Source organism: Leucoraja erinacea, chromosome 4 (assembly GCF_028641065.1).
Source record: "Leucoraja erinacea ecotype New England chromosome 4, Leri_hhj_1, whole genome shotgun sequence".
Taxonomy (NCBI): Eukaryota; Metazoa; Chordata; class Chondrichthyes; order Rajiformes; family Rajidae; genus Leucoraja; species Leucoraja erinaceus.
Window position 1 is genome coordinate 29,646,089 of NC_073380.1, and position 21,629 is coordinate 29,667,717.

Here is a 21,629-nt window from a genome sequence, read left to right on the forward strand (position 1 = left end):
TTGAGGGTGAAAATGACTTCAGGCCAGTTTGTTAGAAAAATGAAGGAAATGGTAACAGTATACTTGCACAACTGAGTGAGTATAATTTTATGGATGAGAAATTGTGTCTTCTTTTACCACATTAGATAAGCACCTGTGGACCCCATAAAAAGATTACCACATTGGATAAGCACCTGTGGACTGCAATAGGTTAAGTCCAGGGGGTCAGATATGGGGCTTTATGTGTGGGCCAGATATATTTTCAGTGCAGAGGGGCTAGGAGCAAGGCCAAGTGTGCATCCAGAGTCAAGGTCTGGAATAGTACTAGGTGTGCAGTCAAAGCTGGGACAATGGGAGTTTTCAGCACTGGGGACCTAAGCAGGTAAGCAGCTATTATCAGGGTAGAATAGGGGGCCAGGTGTAAGGCTGGACTCAGGGTCAGGAATGAGAGAAGCTATGCAACTGGAGTCAGGGTCTTGAGTAGTACCAGGTGTGCAGTGAGACCCAAGTTGGTCAACATAGGCCAAGTGCTTGATTATAATCTGATTTCCATACATGAATATACTAAGATCATTCATGTGCTGCACCTGTTGATCAGAGTCCGGCTCTACTGTGGAATGTAATTAGGAATGTAATTTAACCTAACCTTATTCATAGCTAATCCAATTTAAAGCATAAATATTGCATTCAAATGTAAGTTAAAAGACTCGCTACAGTATGCACCAGATTGCACAATTTCAAGCTGAAAAATGCAAAATCTTCGTTCCCCCAATCAGTCACTACACTCCCTCAGACATGGTCTCTCTCAATTTCTCACTGCCAACTCTCACCCAATGTCGGCAGCCCCTGACTAGTCCAACCTGCCTGAGTTTGGTACATATCCTTCCAAACCTATTCCATCCATGTACCTGTCTAGATATCTCTTAAACATTGTGATAGTACCTTCCATAACTATCTCCTCCGGCAGCTTGTTCCATATACCCACCACCTTATGTGTAGAAAAATCACTCCCCTTTCCTCCCTCATCTTAAATCTATGTCCTCTGGTTCTTGATTCCCCTACTCTGGGTAAAAGACTCTGCATTTACCCTATCTAATCCTCTCATGACCTTATACATTTTTATACGATCACCACTCATCCTCCTGCATTCGAAGGAATAAAGTCCTAGCCTGCTCAACCTCTCCCTATAGTTCAGGGCTTTGAATCCTGGTAACGCAGTCCTACAGCGTAGAAACAAGCCCAACTCATTCATGCCGACCAAGATGCTCCTGAGCCAGTCCCATTTGCCTGAGTTTGGCCCATCTACCTCTAAACCTTTCCCATCCATGTCTCCATCCACATGTCTTTTAAATGCTCTTAGAGAATTAATGCTGTTAACTTTGGAAATCTACATTTAAAAATACTGGAACCATTCAGCAAATCAGGGCCTGTCAATGGGAAGAAAAGCAGAATTCATGTTTCAGACCCTTTATCAGAACTGAGAAAGTTTGGTGTTTGCAAGCTTATCTTACCCTTGTTGTGAATTAGTCACAAGTGCTGAGCACATATTGTTCTCCAGTTCTGACTAAAATGTAATTTGAGTGATTATCCTGTTTTCCAGTAACTAACAAATTGGAGCCAGTAAAAGTCAATGCCTTCAGCAGAGCAGGAATCGTATATGATGTTGTTATTATGCTTAACATATTGATCCAGAACGGGTGCATTGCTATGAAGAACTCAATGGACTTGCAGACAGAGTATAACACGCTGCTTTTCAATGTGGGGTTGATTTTTATTGTTTGGCTTCTAACGGATTTTGTCGCAATTTATTTGTTCTTAATGCTCATTTGATTTATGGACTATCCTCTCTAATGAGCTTCAAACTCTGCCTCTCACACACAGGCTCCTTTGTGATGGTGAACACCTCTGGGCGCCAGGCAGGACAAAAAGCACATCTCTTGCTGTCAAAACTGAAGGAGAATGACACGCACTGCATTGATTTCCATTACTTCTTATCTGGCAAGGACGGGGCCAACCCAGGGTTGCTAAATGTTTACGTGAAGGTCAATGACGGACCCCTCGGGAACCCCATCTGGAATGTGTCTGGAATACCTACGAGAAGCTGGAATCGTGCGGAGTTGGCAATAAGCACCTTCTGGCCAAATTTCTACCAGGTACTGTACATACAATATTCGCCTTTATCTTACCTGAAGCTGTGGGTTGATTATTTTTTTAACTAGTTTAATCTCATTTATTTTGGGTTTAGTTTAGCTTATTGTCACATGTATCGAGGTATAGTGAAAAGCATTTTTGTCGCATGCTATCCAGTCAGCAGACAGACTACACATGATTACAATCAGGACGTCCACAGTGTCCAATACAGGGCAAAGGATGTTCATAGTTCATAAGTTATAAGAGCAGAATTAGACCATTCGGCCCATCAAATCTACTCCACCATTCAATCACGGCTGATCTATCTACCTTTCTCTCTGACCGTCTGATTATCTACCTTTCCCCACGACAATCATTCCAATCAAGAATCTATCAATCTCTGCCATAAAATTATCCATTGGATTGGCCTACACTGCCTTCTGTAGCAATGAATTCCAGATTCATCACCCACTGATTAAATAAAACTCAGGAACAGCTTCCTCCCCTCTGTTATCAGGCTTCTGAATGGTCCTTCCATAAGCTCGGATACTGCCCGGTACACCTCTTCCCCATTGAGGGCATTGGACTTTGTCTATGGAACTGATGTGCTACAATACTGAGATCTGGGAGAAGGCAGAGAATGGGGTTGAGAGGGAAAAATAGATCAAGCATGATTGAAAGGCAGAGTAGACTCAATGGGCCAAATGGCCTATTTCTACTATGACTTATGAACGTATGAACCTATAAATTATATTCTGCACTCTGTATTTTCTCCTTTACTCAATCTATTGAGTTTGAACAGCTTGGATCGATGTATAGTTTATCTGACCTTGGTACAATGAAAGGAGTTAGTTAGAGCTCTAGGGGCTAGCGGAATCAAGGGATATGGGGAGAAGGCAGGCACGGGTTACTGATTGTGGATGGTCAGCTATGATCACAACGAAGGGCCAAATGGCCTCTTCCTGCACCTATTTTATATGTTTCTACATCTGGCAATAATAAACCTAAACCTAAACCAAAACAGTGCACTGGATACATGCATAAGACTCCCCGAGAAGTCAGGAGATGCGGATTATCTTCCTTGCTCCAAGCACCCATTGTTTGGCATTACCCAAACCCATCCTTCCAATGTGCATCACCCTCTCCACACTTTCATCCTCTTACATTGACATTTTAGTGTGAACGGCAGCAACATTATATTTTCACATACAGTGGCTTGCAAAAGTATTCATACCCCTTGAACATTTCCAACATTTTGTCACGTTACAACCACAAACGTAAATGTATTTTATTGGGATTTTATGTGATAGACCAACACAAAGTGGCGCATAATTGTGAAGTGGAAGGAAAATGATACATGGTTTTCAAATTTTTTTACAAATAAAAAACTGAAAAGTGTGGCGTGCAAAAAGTATTCAGCCCCCTTTACTCTGATACCCCTAAATAAAATCCAGTGCAACCAATTGCCTTCAGAATCACCTAATTAGTAAATAGAGTCCACTTGTGTGTAATCTAATCTCAGTATAAATACAGCTGTTCTGTGATGGCCTCAGAGGTTTGTTAGAGAACATTAGTGGACAAACAGCATCATGAAGCCCAAGGAACATACCAGACAGGTCAGGGATAAAGTTGTGGAGAAGTTTAAAGCAGGGTTAGGTTATAAAAAAATATCCCAAGCTTTGAACATCTCATGGAGCACTGTTTAATCCATCATCCGAAAATGGAAAGAGTATGGCACGACTGCAAACCTACCAAGACGTGGCCGTCCACCTAAACTGACAGGCCAGGCAAGGAGAGCATTGATCAGAGAAGCAGCCACGAGGCCCATGGTAACTCTGGAGTAGTTGCAGAGATCCACAGCTCAGGTGGGAGAATCTGTCCACAGGACAACTATTAGTCGTGCACTCCACAAATCGGGCCTTTATGGAAGAGTGGCAAGAAGAAAGCCATTTTTGAAAAAAAAGCCATAAGAAGTCCCGTTTGCAGTTTGCCACAAGCCATGTGGGGGACACAGCAAACATGTGGAGGAAGGTGCTCTGGTCAGATGAGACCAAAATTGAAGTTTTTGGCCTAAATGCAAAACGCCATGTGTGGCGGAAAACTAACACTGCATATCACCCTGAACACACCATCCCCACTGTGAAACATGGTGGTGGCAGCATCGTGCTGTGGGGATGCTTTTCTTCAGCAGGGACAGGGAAGCTGGTCAGAGTTGATGGGAAGATGGATGGAGCCAAATACAGGGCAATCTTGGAAGAAAACCTGTTAGAGTCTGCAAAAAAGACTTGAGACTGGGGCGGAGGTTCACCTTCCAGCAGGACAACGACCCTAAACATACAGCCAGAGCTACAATGGAATGGTTTAGATCAAAGCCTATTCATGTGCACGACAGATGGCGCAATGGGCTAAGTGTTCGGCTGGCAACCGGAAGGTAGCCGGTTCGAATCCTGCTTGGAGTGCACACTGTCGTTGTGTCCTTGGGCAAGACACTTCACCCACCTCTGCCTGCGTGTGAATGTGTGTGAATGTGTGTGAGTGACTGGTGGTGGTCAGAGGGGCCGTAGACGCAGATTAGCAGCCACGCTTCCGTCAGTCTGCCCCAGGGCAGCTGTGGCTACAGAAGTAGCTCACCACCACCAAGTGTGACTGAGGAGTGAATGAATAATGTGATGTAAAACGCCTTGAGTATTAGAAAGACGCTATATAAATCCCATCCATTATTATTATTATTATTATTATTATTATTATTATTATTATTATTATTATTATTATTATTATGTGTTAGAATGGCCCAGTCAAAGTCCAGACCTAAATCCAATTGAGAATCTCTGGCAAGACTTGAAAATTGCTGTTCACAGACGCTCTCCATGCAATCTGACTGAGCTTGAGCTATTTTGCAAAGAAGAATGGGGAAACAATTCAGTCTCTAGATGTGCAAAGCTGGTAGAGACATACCCCAAAAGACTTGCAGCTGTAATTGCAGCGAAAGGTGGTTCTACAAAGTATTGACTCAGGGGATATGAATACTTTTGCAAGCCACTGTATGTCTGTTCTTTCAACCACTCTTTATTAAGCATGGAGTAACAGCTTGAAAAATGTGCAGTAGCACAATTAAAGATGTTGGATAATATTTAAGTAGCTGGGGAATCTATTAACACATATCAGCCAACATACAATTTCTCTCTGTCCATTCCGAGAATCAGTTGAGTGTTTGTGTGCCTGCCGTGAGAATTAGTTAGTCTCATTTGAGGCAACAAATGAGCTGCAGATCACAGCGCTCTTCTCATTAGCTCCATTTGCAGGGGCTTCGGTGTGAAGCAATTCAGGATCCACCAAAGAATGAGTGAATGGGTTTGTGTTTAGTTGCCGTTAAGTTGTTGCAATTTGATAAATTGTCTGGTGATGGGAATCCTTCTTCCAGCCAATGAGTTAGGTTGGCTAGATGGTGGAATGGACACTCTGGGGCAGAATGTTCATTCAACAGAAGCAAACTGCCCGCATCCTTCTTCCAACATTTCTTCTCACTATTAGTCAGTCGGAAAAAGGAACATGACCTGACACATCACCTATCCTTGTTCTCCAGGGATGCTGCCTGGTCTGTTGAGTTACTCCAGTACTTTGTGTCTTTTTTTGTTACAAACCAGCAAATCTGCAGTTCCTCATGTCCACATTTTACTGCTCCATTGCAAAATCTCCTCAAGGCACGCCAACCTCACTGGATCCTACTCTCACTGACAGGGGTTTTATGAGTCTCTCACTGCTTCCCCACTCTGTGATTCCTCCTGCTTTCCTGCTCGTGGACCATGTTCGGACCTGGACTCACTACCACAACGTTTCCACCAATCATTTGCCAGGCTCTCTTCTAGCTTTTTCCCCTCCCCTGCTACAATCAGTCTGAAGAAGGGTCATGATCCAAAAGGTCACCTGTCCATATCCTGCAGAAATGCTGCCTGACCCTCCAAATTAATCCAGCATTTTCTTTTGGCCACTTATTCCTATAATAGGCATCAATGGAGAATGATTTAGATTTTCTGAGTCAGATGATTATCTTGACTCCTGCAATGTTGACTGATGAAGAATGTTGGGAATAAACAGTGGCATGATGTGCCTCAGCTGTAAACCCATATGCTGGAGGTCCGAAGATAGACACAAAAATGCTGGTGTAACTCAGCGCGACAGGCAGTATCTCTGAAGAGAAGGAATGGGTGACGTTTTCGGATTCGGACTCTTTCTCAGTTTACTATTAATTTTGACCATCCCAAGTTGTGCTCAGAGGAGCCTCCAAGTGGCTGAATGTAGAATTACATGGAGGAAATACCGTGAGGAATCTTTAACTATTCACAACCCCATCACCATCTCCCCTAAAACAGCTCCTTTTTCAGATGAAAAGGATGTTCAATGATCAAAGAACTGAATTCAGATATCAGATTTCTGGAGTGCTAGTATGGGTGTTGTGGGCTGAAGGGACTGGTTTCCACAGGGCTAGTATGGACATGTGGGCCGAAAGGATTCTTGGGCTGGTGGCTCAGTCCCTCAAGCCTGTTGTGCTGGCAGCTCACTCACTCACGGCTGGTGGGCTGACAGTTGACTCACAACTATTCCTTGAAATTCCATTTCAAGCAGGGTGCAAGGCCACCACATTCAAGTGCAGTTTCTTTCCACTTCAAGCAGGGTGCAAGGCCACTTCAAGTGCAGTTTCATACCATTTCAAGCAGGGTCAAGGCCACTGACGAGTCGTGACCTCTCCCTCCTCCATCTTTCAGAGACTGAGCCAGGACCACACTTCTGGGTTTTATAGTCCCTCCCCCTCCCACCAGAAGGGGCGTGGCCTTCTTGGCGAGATTGACAGGTGAAAGAATCTCAAATTTTTTAAAAACATTAATAATTATTTTATTTATCATCGATGGGAAAAATCTTGGGTATCTGATGAGCAGAGGGGGACTCTGAGTAAGATGGCCAAAAATCACAGCCGTACGTGGTAGCGTTTTTTTTCTAAAATCAATATAAAGCGTGAACAGGAAGTGGTCAAGATTAGAGTTTTAATTATATAGAAGGCAAGGCAACTTTAATTAGGCAAGGCAACTTTAATTAGGCAAGGCAACTTTAATTAGGCAAGGCAAATTTAATTAGGCTAAGCAACTTTAATTAGGCAACACAGCTTTAGCATTTCCAAACCAAAGGCAACACAGCTTTAGCATTTCCAAACCAAAGGCAACACAGGTTTCGCAATTCCAAACCAAAGGCAACCCAGCTTAGCATTTCCAAACTGTATTTTCAAACCACATTAAGGGCACTGACAGGTCAGTAAAACCACTCACAGTTTAGTAGACATGTGTTCAGTGTTATTCACAGCTCAGACTGAGAGACGTGACCCTCTCGCTCCCCCATCTTGCAGAGACTGACTGAGGCACAACACGTCTGGGTTTTATAATCGTTCCGGAAGGGGAGTGGCCTTCAGGAGAGAGAATCTCAACATTTTTTAAACAATAATAATTATTTTATTTTTCATCGATGGGGAAAATCCTCTTGGCCTGCGCAGTGGAGGGGGACTCTGAGTAAGATGGCAAAAAATCACAGCCATAAGTGGCAGCGTTTTTTCTAAAATCAATATACAGGAAGTGTTCAAGATCAGACTCTTCCCCCAGCGCGTGTTTGCGGGTGGGGGTGAGGGATGGTGGGGCGGCATGTGGCGTCACACACAGCAACCACCTACACACACACACACTAACTACCCCACTTGATATTATATTAATATTATTAATTTGCTCCTTTGACCCCATAACCACCCTATCCAGTGACGCATAGCCCCAACTCGCTGGCGCGTCTAGAGGGCGGGGGGGGGGGGGGGGGGGGGGGGGGGGGGGGGGGGGCAGGGCAGGGCAGGGCCAGGGCAGGGCCAGGAGGCAGCTGGAGGCAGTTGGGCAAATTGCAAAGACATTGTGAGGTCAGCAGCTGGGCAATCTTAATATTTTTAAAAAATGTCAGTTCGGTTATAAATTTTAGTAAATATCTCGGGAAATAATTGACCAAATCAATAGAGGATTGGATTTTTGAAATCATAAGGAAACTTTCTACCAGAAGATGTATAAATTTCACTGTTATTCTAACGTCAGCAGCTGGGCAGCGGTCAGATTTAAAAAAAAGGTCAGATTGGTCAACAATTTTAATAAAAATTCAGGAAAATAATGCACCAAATGCACAGAGAAGTTGATTTCTAAATTCACGAGGAAAATCTCTACTGAAATCTGTAACATTTTTACCGTTTCGGAGTCTGGTTTTCGAGGAGATACTTTTCACATGCAAAATCAACACACACACACACACACACACACACACACCCACACACACACACACACATAGATACACACACACACACACACACACACACACATGTACACACACACGTACGTACACACACACACACACACATATATCTCTCATAGTTTCCAAGGTACATATAGATACACATACATACTGTGCATAATGTTCATATATAAAATATGTATGTATGTATGTATATATCTGTATGTATGTATATATGTCTCTCTATATTTACACATACATATAGATACACATACATACTGGCATAATGTTATGTATATATGTATATGTGTGTGTGTGTGTGTGTGTATGTATATATATATATATGTGTGTGTATATATATATGTATATATATATGTGTATGTATATATATGTGTATATATATATATATATGTGTATATATATGTATATATATATATATTGTGTGTATGAATGTGTGTATATGTATATATATATATAGGTGTGTGTCTGTATGTATATATACCCACACACACACACATATGTATATAGATACATGTTATACATATATATGTGTGTGTGTGTATGTGTAAATACACACACATGAGCGCACACACACACACACACACACACACACACACACACACACACACACAGACACACGTATAAAACAGTTTCTGCTGGTTCTTAAAGTAATGTCGACAGTCTTATTTCTACTGTTATTTCCTTGCATCCTATCTTCTCTTACTTGCACCCCAACTCCCCCCTCCCCCCCTGAATCTCCTGCAGTACACTCACCAGCAGTGGGAATTTACAGTGGCTGATTAACTTGGCATCGGGTCTTTGGGATGGGGAAAGGAAGCATCAGAAACAACACATGGTCTCAGGGATTAATGAAAACTCCATGCAGGCAATACCCAAGGTCATGATTGAACTTGGTTGTTGTAGATATGTGACAGCAACACTACTTGCTGCACCACTGCACTGGGGAAACAAGCTTTTGCATTTAGGTACTTTAAGCCAATGTCCCATCATTAATCCAACCTCCCTTCCATTGACTCCATCTACACTTCATGCTGCTCCGGCAAGGCCACTGGCATAATCAAGGACCAGTCTCACCCTGGTCACACCCTCTTCTCCCCTCTCCCATCAAGCAAGAGGTTCAGAAGTGTGAACACGCACACCTCCATATTCAGGGACAATTTCTTCTAAGCGGACAAATGAACCATCCAATCATCACCAAGAGAGTGGTCCTAACCCCCCATTTATCTCATTGGAAACCTTTGAACCATATTTAATTGGACTTTATCTTGCACTAAATGTTATACCCTTCATCCTGTATCTGTACACTGTGAACGGCTTGATTATAATCATGTATAGTCTTCGCTGACTGGATAGCATGCAGCAAAAAGTTTTCCCTGTACCTCTGTACATGTGATTATAATAAACTAAATTAAAATGAACCCAAAAAGGAATCAAATGTATATGAAGTTGCTCATATAATCCTGTTGGGAAAGGTGTGTCTTTATCCGAAGAATTGCAGTGGTTCAAGAAAGTACATAATACCAAATGAATTAAATGTAATAGACATGTTAGCCCCTCAAGCCTGCTCTGCCATTCAATAAGATCAAGGGTGATGTGACTGTAATCTTACTGTAACTGCACAACGTTGCTTATCAAGAATCTGTCTCATTCTGCCTAAAACAATATTCAAGGATTCCACTTCCAACACCCCTTGTGGAAGATTCATGACCCTGTGATGGAATTTTTCTGCCTTATGTACATTTACAACCTTAATTAAGACGACAAATGCTGTAAGCAGTACTCTGAGCATGATCGCGCCAGTGCTTTAAATAACCTCCGTAATTCTGTGTTCAATTTGCCATATTCTTTCAGTCTTTCTCATTATTTGCTACAATGGTATATGGAACAAGCTGCCAGAGGATGTAGCTGAGGCAGGGACTATGACACACTTGGACAGGTACATGCATAGTGTCAACACTCAGGAATCAATAGTGTTTTATTGTTATTTGTCAAAGGTTTAGAGGGATATGGGCCAAAGGTGGGCAGGTGGGACTGGTGCAGATGAGGCATCTTGGTCAGCATTGGCAAGTTTTGCTGAAGGGTCTGTTTCCATGCTGTATGTCTCCATGAAAAAAGTTAAGCCAGCTGTAGTTTCCTGTTCTCTATCTCTCTCTTTTTAAATAAAGGACATTGATTTGCTTGTTTTTTTCCCCCAAACAAATGGAACCAACTCCAAAACCAGGAATTTAGGAAAATTAGAAGCAATGTCGCACCAGCAACTTTTTAAAGAGACCGGCTTTGCCTTCAAGATTCAAGGTTCAAGATTCAATTTAATTGTCATTTGGACCCCTTGAGGTCCAAACGAAATGCCGTTTCTGCAGCCATACATTACAAACAAATAGACCCAAGACACAACATAATTTACATTTTACATAAACATCCATCACATCGCTGTGATGGAAGGCCAAAAAAAAAATCTTATCTCTCCACTGCACTCCCCCCCCCCTCCCCCCCCCCCCCCCCCGATTTCAGAGGCAAAGTCAAGGCCGCCGGCTGGCGAGGGCGATTGTCCCCCGGCCATTAAAGCCACGCCGGGTGGTGCGAGGTCGCACACCGGGACTTGGTGTTAGAGCCCCTGGCGTGCGCTCGCAGAGTCCCGCGGCCATTCCGAGCCGCGCGGGGCGGTGATGTCAGGCCCCGCTCCAGGAGCTCTTCGACCCCGCAACTCGGGTGGGAGAAGTCTCCGTTGCGAGAGCCCTGAAAAGCGGTCTCCCTCCAGGGACCCGCGGGCTCCCGGTGCCGCCGTCCGCCAGACCCGCAGTTGCAGCCTCTGAATCTCCGGAGGTCAGGCCACAGCAGCAGCAGCGCTCCACCACCGCTCCACCCGCTCTGGACTCGGCCAGCTCCGCGACAGTGAGGTGAGTCGTCGGCACCAGAGTCCCCGGTCTTCTCCTGTTGGAGGCCGCTCTTCGTTGCAGCCCCAACGACAACGGAGACTCGACAAGAAAAGGTTGGGTCTCCCGTGCAGGGAGAGATTTAAAAGTTACCCACTCCCTCCCACCCCCACCCCCCCACACACACACACCCCAAAAAAAAATAACAAAAACTACACAGAAACATAGACAAGAAATAATAAAAACGCGGACGGGCTGCAGAGGCCGCTGCTGACGAGAGTCGCGCCGCCTACCGGGCCTTGAGAGCCCACCTCCGAAAAATGAATGAATAAATAAATTAAAAGAAATATTACTGAACAGCTTCTATTGTATACAGTTGGTCCACAAGTTGTCAGAAAACAATGATGTTTGATTTTTCTTACACTGACGTGTGGAAGGTTTAGTTTAGGTTAGAGGTACCGTGTGGAAACAGGCCCTTCGGCCCACCTAGTCTGTGCCGATCAGTGATCAACCATAAAGTAGTTATTTCCTACACACTAGAGATAATTTACAGAAGCCAATTAACCTACAAAACCTGCACGTCCTAGGAATGTGGGAGGAAACCGGAGAATCCGGAGGAAACCCACACGATCACACGGAGAACGTACAAACTCTGCACAGGTAGCACGTAGTCAGGATCGAACCCAGGATCTGTAAGGCAGCAACTCTACCGCTGCGCCATTGTGCCGCCCTGGGGGATTTGTACCCTGGTGGAGAATTTGTACCCTGTTTCCAGCGATCATCTGATATAACAGAGGTTAAAATATGACACTGCGGAGAGATTTGATGTCACATCATCAATGTAAAAGCTCAGGTGCCCAAAATGAAGCAAGGCATCTCTGTAAAACAGCCTTAGGTTTCAATGACAATCCATGTCACGTTTTTACCTTCAGTCGTGTTGCTGAGCCTAACACCTTCATAGCATTGTTTTTGCACTTATGCAGTCACCTCACTTGTAGAAATCAGAAGGCATTTTCTGGACGGTTTTCATTGCATAAATCTTCAGCCAGAGACCTGCCATATATTCTTATTTTTGCAAGGGTATTAATGGCAAAAAAACATGCCCTGTGGATACAGTGAGTAATAGCTGATCAAAGGTGAAAATAAGGCCAGAAAAAGCTATTAACCTGCCAGAACATTATATTTTTCAACATGAGCTTGAGGTCAAATGTCTGGCTGCTAAACCTCGCTTCTTAGTTCTCGGCTGCTGCTGGAATTTATTAATACAGACTTTTTTCTTGACTGTTGAGTTAACACCCTGCCGTTTGCCAACTTTTACGGATCTCGCAAATACGTAATTAGCAATGTCACTGAGGTGAGTGGTGGCACATAATTAGAACTTTGACCTTTGATGTTAACTAGCCTTGACACAAACACACCCATTGGCAGTGGAAAATAAACAACGGTTTGCTTCTTCCATTAATTGATGAATTTACCTCCCTGAGGGTCCCAACGTACACCGAGGGTGGACGTATGGCGGGATTAATGTCTCTTGGAACCCCGGAACAGTTGTGGTACTCAGCCCATCAAGTCCATGATGACTCCCGTTAGAGCAACCCTATGGAGTCACAAAGAACCGCAGACACTGAAATCAGTGCTGGACAGTGACACCGGGAGCCCGCGGGTCCCTGCTGGGAGACCGCTTTTCGGGGCTTCCGCAACGGCGACTTCTCCCGCCCGAGTAGCGGGGTCGAGGATGACCTGGAGCGGGGCCTTACATCATCGCCCGGCGTGGCTTCAACGGCTGCGGGACTTTGCCAGCGCCCGCCCGGGGCTCCAACAACAAGACCCGGAGCGCGGCCTTGCATCACCCGGCGCGGCGTTAATGGCCGCGGGACAATTGTTATCGCCCGCCGGGGGCTCTGACTTTGACTCTGACATCGGGGGGAGAGGGAAGTGCAGGGGAGAGATACGTTTTTTTTGTCTTCCATCACAGCGAGGTGGAGATGCGCTGTGATGGATGTCTGTGTAAATTGTGTTGTGTCTTGGGTCTTTTTTTTCTTGTATGTATGACTGCAGAAACAACATTTCACTTGAGCCTCTATGAGGTTCAAGTGACAAATAAATTGTATTGTATTGTATTGTATTGTATTGAGTAACTCAGCAGGAGGGAAATATCTTCAGTCTGAAAAATGGTCCCAATCCAAAACATTGTCTATGCATTCACAGTTAAAGACGCTGCCTGATCCACTTCTTCTTTCGTGTCCATCTTCCATGTTTCAAATGTTGACATAGCTGTCATCGTCCGTCCTGAAAAGGACGCAAGCTTCTGGTGACAATCAGTGGGAGCCATCACTTGTTGCAACAGGCTGCAAAACTCCAGCAACGAAAGGAGAGATGCATTACTGAGAAGCCCCAACCACATCCCACCACCGATACCACTCATCCATGCCCACACTGCAATAAAGTCTGCAGCTTTTTCTTTTGACAGGAAGTCCGAGATTCTTTGGACGGGAAATCTTAACTTTGTTTCCCTTTCCACAGTTGCTTGTGGCGTTCCTTTTGCTTTACTTTAGTTTTTAGAGATACAGTGCTGAAACAGGCCCTTCAGCTTACCGAGTCCGCGCCAACCAGCGATCACTCTGTACACGACACACTAGGGACAATTAACAATTTTTACTGAAGCCAATTAACCTACAAAACTCGTATGTCTTTGGAGTGTGGGAGGAAACCGGAGCACCTGGAGAAACCCCAGGCGGCCACAGGGAGAAAGTACAAACTCCATTCACACAATAGTCAGGATCGAACACGGGTCTCTCGCGCTGCAAAGCAGCAACTCTACTGCTGCACCACTGTGCCGCCCTCTGCCATCTGCCTTAGAGAGGCATATAAAATCCTGAGAAGAATAGATCAGGTAAATGCACAGAGTCTTTTACCCAGATTAGGGGAATCAAGAACATAGGCTTAACATGAGCGGAGAAAGATTTAATAGGTAACTTTTTTTACATAAAGGATGGTAGGTATATGGAACGAGCTGCCGGATGAGGTAGTTGAGGTAGGTACTATCACAATGTTTAAAACACATCTGCACAGTTACATGGATGGGATAGGTTTATAGGAATATGGGCCAAATGCAGGCAGGTGGGACTAATGTAGATGGGGCATGTTGGTCGCCGTGGGTAAGTTGGGCCAAAGGACCTGTTTCCACGCTGTATGTTTCCATGACTCTATGGCTTCAGGATCGACCTCTCTAACCATCTCACAACCCACATGAAGAACCCTCCAGGAGGACAATCATACTCGAATTTGAGTGATTGCAGTTGATTCTCTCTTAATTCTTATCCAATGTCCTTTTTTGGGTAGCGATTGAATCCGTTTAAGCCACCTTTATAGGCAGAGGATTCTATATCTTTTCTACATTATTTTTCTCCAGCATACCCCATTTGCATTTTGTCCCAATTTATTTTTAACCTGTGCTGTCAGCCCTGGAGACAACAGCTTTATGGAGCAATTTTCATTGAGCTAAGAATGACACACTAATGCTGGACTAACTCAGCGGGTCAGGCAGCATCTGTGGAGAACATGGATAGATTATCCCATTGATCCCAATTCACCACTATCAATCCTACTTTCTCTCTCCTTTGCTCCGTGGAACTGGACCAATTTTCCCCAGAGTGAACGTTATTGCTGAAATCCTTCATCCCTGATAAATGATTAAAAAAAATAAAATGACTGCTGGTGTTAGAAATTTGAGATAAAAACAGAAAATGCTGGAAACACTCGGGCAGATCAGGGAGCATCCGTGGAAAAAGGGATGTGAATGTTACGGACGTGAATTTTTGGACAGGAAATGTTAACTCTCCCCTTTCCACAGATGCCTTTTGAACATTTCCAGTAATGTCTATTTCTATTTTGATTCCTGGAGCTATAATGGTGAATCTGTTCTTGACTATCACCCTTGCACTAGTTGTATCCTACACTCTAGGGATAATTTACGGCAGCGAATTAACTGCAAACTGCATGTCTTTGGAATGTGGAAGGAAACCAGAGCACCCGGACAAAACCCACAGAGAGCGTACAAACTGCACGCAGACAGCACCCAAGGTCAGGATCAAACCTGGGTAAATGGCGCTGTAAGGTAGCAACTCTACCGCTGTGCTGCTGCGTCCCTGCAAGAAAAAAGACATAAAGTACTGGAGTAACTCAGCGGGTCTGGCAGCATCTCTGGAGAACATCGATAGGTAACATTTCAGGTTGGGACCCTTCTTCAGACTGAAGGATCCTGACCCAAAATGTCTTCTGACCATTTCCTTCAAAAGATGCTGCCTGATCCGCTGAGTTGCTCCAGCATTTCATGCCTTTTTTCCAGATTAAATATTTGAATTACCTTTTGCACATTACCTGGAGAAGCAACATTATCTGACTGATAAGGGAGCTGAATATTTTCTCAAGAAGATTTGGACTGACAAAAAGGTGATTTTGCCCATGATTTTTCTTCCTGCTTTGACAGTTTGTATTCCAAAGTAATCTCACTTTTCAATGAACAGTCCCTGCCTGTCGCTCTTGCAGACTGATTTATCAGCCTGGTTCAGGTCTGCCCTTTCTCCATCAGGTTCCTGCAGAAAATTGTCAGACCTTCAAATGCCTCACAAATTGTCAAACCTTCAAATGCCTTCAAATTTTGAGGCTCAGATTTTCAGGGTTTCAAAAACAAACTTTATTTTTTTCAAAAGAAGCTCCAGGATCTCACAAAGCTGAACATGTTTTAGGAAATTGAATGTTTCGTAAGTTTCATAAGTCATAGGAGCAGAATCAAGGGCCTGTCCCACTTAGGCGATTTTTCAGCGGACTGCTGGCGAGTGGCAAGCTGGCGGCACTTGCTGAAAAACCGAGAAGTAGAACGGCGAATGTCAAGAGTCGAACACACACACACACACACACACACACACACACACACACACACACACACACACACACACACACACACACACACACACACACACACACACACACACACACACACACACACACACACACACACACACACACACACACACACACACACACACACACACACACACACACACACACACACACACACACACACACACACACACACACACACACAAACGCACACACACACACACACACACACACACACACACACACTTCGCAAAGGCGAGGGCCAGGGAAAGCGGGGGAGCGCTGTCTGAAATTCACACTGTGCAAAGCCAAGGTGATACAGACACAGACCGCGATGAAAAGGAAGGTTAAGACGGCTAGTACAGTGTGCGGCAAGTCTTTTAAAAGAGCAGGGAGGGGTGGAAGGGGGGGGGGGGGAGGGGGGGGGAAGGGGGTAGAAGGGGGGAGAGAATGGGGGGGGAGGAGGAGTGGAGACACTTTTAGGAAGCCATACAACTTTTAATAAGCCATAGATACACAGCTGTGAAGTTCAGCGGGCATTTAACATTACCGGTCGATTTTCCTTGGTTCTGAAAACTCGTGCCTACGTTTATTTTTCTCCAATGAGCCAATGAAAATGCCCGGTCAGCAAAGTTGTTTAACTAAAACTACCTACGGCTACCTCGACTGCCTACAACGACATGGTGACCCCACTACCACTGCACCTACTACTACAAAAGTATCAATTTTTTCCATGGTGACCAATTTTTGGTCGCAGAAAAATGTTCAACGTGTTGAAAAATTTGCTGCGACCATACTGAGGCCGCGACTAGTTCCCAGAATGCGGGAACTCCTCGCAACCATGAAGGAGACTCACCATAGACCACCAGCGAACATGTGGCGACCATGTGGCGATCATGAGCGAGCGCAGAGTCTCCTGTACTTCCCTAAAAAGTTGCCTAAGTGGGACAGGCCCTTGAGCTATTCAGCCCATCGTGTCTACTCTGCCATTCAATCAAGGCTAATCTATCTATCCCTCTCAACCCTATTCTGCTGCCTCTCTCACATAACCCCTGACATCCTGACTAATCAAAAATCCGTTTATCCCCACTTTCAAAATACCCATTAACATGGCCTCAACAGCTGGCTGGGGCCAAGAACTTCATCGATTTACCATACTCTGACTGAAGATATTCCTCCTAATCTCCTTTCTAAAGGTATGCTGCCTGACCCGCTGAGTTTCTCCAGCATTTTTGTCTTTCCATGGTAACCAAGCAGTTTTGTGTTTCAACAAGGGGGATTAACCTATTGAGTTTGAGGCTAACCACCGCAATTGCAGCTTCATTGGTGCTACTGACGGCAACAGTACTGAACTGTTCTGTACTGTACTGAACAGTCTTTTCAGAGAAAGACTGAACACCAGAAAAAATGGGAAGAACTCAGAACAGAGTTCCCAAGTCGGGTGGGAGATTGCAACCTTCACGTGGTTCGCCCTGTTTCGACGAATGCAATCAACCTGGTGTGCGCACTCAAGTAAGATCAAATAGAATAAGTTATCCTACAAGTTGTTCTACATGCCGTACACAAGAAGAAGAAACTCAAGGTAGGGCCATCAACGATATCAGAATCACACACCACCACAGTCTGTAATCTCATGTCCTACATGGCACCACTCTGCCAGAGGTGTTGAGGTAAGGAGCTGGCTCTGAATAAATTAAGAGTGTAGAAGATCAGGCAGGGAGGAGTCATTAGAGACATAATCATAGAGAGATACAGCCCAGAGCAGGCCCTTTGGTCCGCACCAGCCATCAACCACTCATTTACACTAATCCTATATTACGCTAATTTTTATTCAATTCCACCTGAAATATACCAGACCTAAACTCGGCAGTTGTTCTAAATCTAGATGTCAATGGTGGTGGATTGTTAAACAGATAACAGGAAGATTTATGGGGGCACGGTGGCACGGCGGTGGAGTTTCTGCCTTACAGAGCCAGAGACCTGGGTACGATCCTGACTACGGGTGCTGTATGTACGAAGTTTGTACGTTCTCCCTGTGATTGCGTAGGTGTTTTGCCGGGTGCTCCAGTTTCCTCCCACACCCCAAAGACATACAGGTTTGTGGGTTAATTGGGTTCGGTAAAAATTGTAAAATTGACCCTAGCGTGTGTAAGATAGTGCGGGGTTGCTGGTCAGCGTGGACTCGGAGGGCCGACGGGCCTGTTTCCATGTCGTATCTCTGAACTAAACGAATAAAAATAATGGACTCCATGAGCATTCTCATCCTCAACGACATTGGAGCTCAGCACACAAAGACAAAGGCAAGACTGAAGCACTACTGCCAAAACTGGTGGGTGGATGACACAATCGAGATCCCTACCATTACTGAGCCAGTTGTCAGCTCGTTCAGTTCACTTTATGTGCGGGTGACCATTGGCACCTGGGCAACTGCTAATTTCGAGCCCTACCTTATGACCCTATGATATTTCAAGTTAGGACCCTTCTCCAGACTGATTGTGGCAGGGGGCTGAAAGCTAGAAGAGAGGTGGGTTCAGGATAAAGCTTGGCAAGTGATAGGTAGATGGACACAAAATGCTGGAGTAACTCGGTGGGTCAGGCAGCATCTGACCCACCGAGTCAGATGTTGCCTGACATGCTGAATTACTCCAGCATTGTTATCAATCTTTGGTATAAACCAGCATCTACATTTATTTTCTACACAAGTGATAGATGTGGGTGGAGAAGTTTTTTTTATCGACAGATGATTGGACAAAGGGCAGAGATGAAAAGTGAAGCAGTTATCCCCTTTATCATGTATCTGTACACTGTGGATGGCTCGATTTTAATCATGTATTTCCGCTGACTGGTTGGCCCGCAACAAAAGCTTTTCACTGTATCTCCGTTAATAAATTCAACTACACTGTAAGAGGATGCATCTATCATGCAGAGGATATGCAAAATCTTCTCATGCTTGCATTTAAATCCCTCTGTGTCTTTGCTATTTAGTACATCACCACTGTTCCTGGCCCGTGTGATCTCTCTTCTTCCAATTCACCTCTCGCTATCCACATCTCCATTCCACCCTCCAGAGTTGCCCCCTAATCTTTTTGCCTTTGCATCTCTCTTTCCCTCTTCATGCCATAAGTTGACCCTCATAATGTTTGTGTCTGATAATATTTCTGTCATACTTTTCCACAGTCTGCACGGAGTTTGTAGGCTCTTCCTGTGACCATGTGGGTTTTCCCCGGTTGCTCCGGTTTCATCCCAAATTCCAAAGACGTACACGATTGTAGGTTTGCGGGCGACTGTAAATTGTCCCTAGTGTTTACGACAGAGCTATTGTCTGGGCGATCATTGGTCGGCGCGAGCCTAGGGCCTGGTTCTGTACTGGATCCCTGAACTAAACTAAACAAAACAAAAGCAAAGTAAAAATACTGTGTAAATGCCAGTTGTTTTTGAGGCCATGTAACTGTCAGTACATCAAAAGAACATAAATCAATTTATTAGTTCCAGTGATGTGAGAATGAGAAAAGAACTGTTTGTGGGGCAAATTGGAAACAGGATCGCTGCCTATATAATAGGTTTCACATTAGCTTTGCGCTGTTTATATATTTTAGAAGTTTTTCTCCCCAAGTCCTTTTCCTGCCTCGTCTGGAGGTGCCGCCCCCATGTTAAAGTTTAATTTCACAGTTGCTGGGCAGCTTTGAGGACTTTGCTGGTGTTTCTTGATGCATCACCTTAGAAAATGAACATTGACCAGTTCTCCTCCCATGAATGGATGAGGCTGATGCTATCTTCATTCTGTAGCCATCTCCAAATCTCTTGCAGGAGGTAACCAGAAAACAATCTTATTGTTAGATCCTGTTAGATGTCTCTTATAAATCTCCACTGGAATAACTGCCATCTCACTGCAGGCATGGTCCAGAAGACGTTCAACTATCTTACCTGTCAGGGCATGAGAAATAATGATTTCCAATCAATAGGCATGGATGAGCTTTTCTCTGGGATGTTGGAGGTTGTGAGGAGATCTGATAGAAGTATATAAAATTATGAGAGATGTCTACAGGGGAGGCAGGTGGAAATCCTTTCCCCAGGGTGGAAATGTCAAGGACTAAAGGGGATAGCTTGAAGGTGAGAGGGGCATAGATTTAAGGTGAGATCCCTTTAAATCAGAATCTATTTCCCACCGTGGAAATATGGAGGACTAGATGGCATTGTGATAAGGTCGCGGGCATAGTTTTAAGGCGAGAGGGACAAAATGTCAAGAAAATGTGTAGGGGAAGTTTTTTTACATAGAGAATAGTGGGTGCCTGGAACATGGTGGCAGGCAGATAAGATAGTTGCATTTGAGGCTTTTAGATAGGCACATGGCACATGATATACAGAGAATTGAGGGAAATCGATCACATGCAGGCAAAGGAGATGAGTTTAACTTGGCATCATGTTTGCATGGACATTGTGGGCTGAAGGGCCTGTTCCTGTGCTGTACTGTTTTGTGTTCTATGTTCAACGGTTCTACAAGTTAGTTTTATAGCTACAGCTTTGCACAATGTGATTTGACTTTTTGAAAACGTAGAAACTTGTTGACCTTTAAATTAAGCAAAAATGTATTGAACCTTCTCTATTGTATAATGACAGATGCTGAGCTTTGATATAGTACATTGTAAAAGTGAAATATTCATGCTCACACTGCATCCTGTTTCGCTTTAAAGCCATTGCAAAGGCTTGATAGAGCTACGTGTGTAAAAGTATTTGCCCTCATGGTATCGGAGACCCAGGTTCAGTCCTGACCTCGGTAACAAGGAAATGGCAGAAGAGTTGAATAGGTACTTTGGATCTGTTTTCACTAAGGAAGACACAAACAAACTCCCAGATGTACTGGAGGACAGAGGATCTAAGGGGGTTGAGGAACTGAAAGAAATTTTCATTAGGCAAGAAATAGTATTGGGTAGGCTAATGGGACTGAAGGATGATAAATCCCCTGGTCTGCATCCCAGGGTCCTCAGGGAGGTGGCTCCAGAAATAGTGGAGGCATTGGTGATCATTCTCCAATGTTCAATAGATTCAGGATTAGTTCCTGTGAAAGAGGATAGCTAATGTTACCCCACTTTTCAAGAAAGGAGCGAGAGAGAAAACGGGGAATTACAGACCAGTTAGCCTGACTTCAGTGGTGGGAAAGATGCTGGTCAATTATTAAAGAGGTAATAATGGGGCATTTGGATAGAATAGAATAGAATAGAATGCAATTTATTGTCATTCAAACCTAGGTTTGAACGAAATATCATTTCTACAGTTTACACACAATCCAAGACCCACACTTAACACAGTTTTACTTAAACATCCATCTCCAACATCTCCTCACTGTGATGAAAGGCAAAGTCTTTATCTCTTCCCTTTGTTCCCTCTCCCGTGGCCCAGCAGTCCAACTGCAGTGTCGAGGCG

At 44.3% G+C, this 21,629-nt stretch overlaps 1 protein-coding gene across 12 annotated transcripts in view; it reads left to right on the plus strand.

The window, feature by feature from the left end:
- Positions 1–21,629, plus strand: part of LOC129696231 (receptor-type tyrosine-protein phosphatase mu-like) — a 905,597-nt gene that overhangs the window by 286,794 nt on the left and 597,174 nt on the right. For all 12 annotated transcript variants that reach the window (XM_055633926.1, XM_055633914.1, XM_055633916.1 and 9 more), the window contains exon 3: positions 1,861–2,132. In XM_055633926.1, coding sequence (XP_055489901.1) covers positions 1,861–2,132 — 272 coding nt within the window. The remainder of the gene's footprint in view (positions 1–1,860; positions 2,133–21,629) is intronic.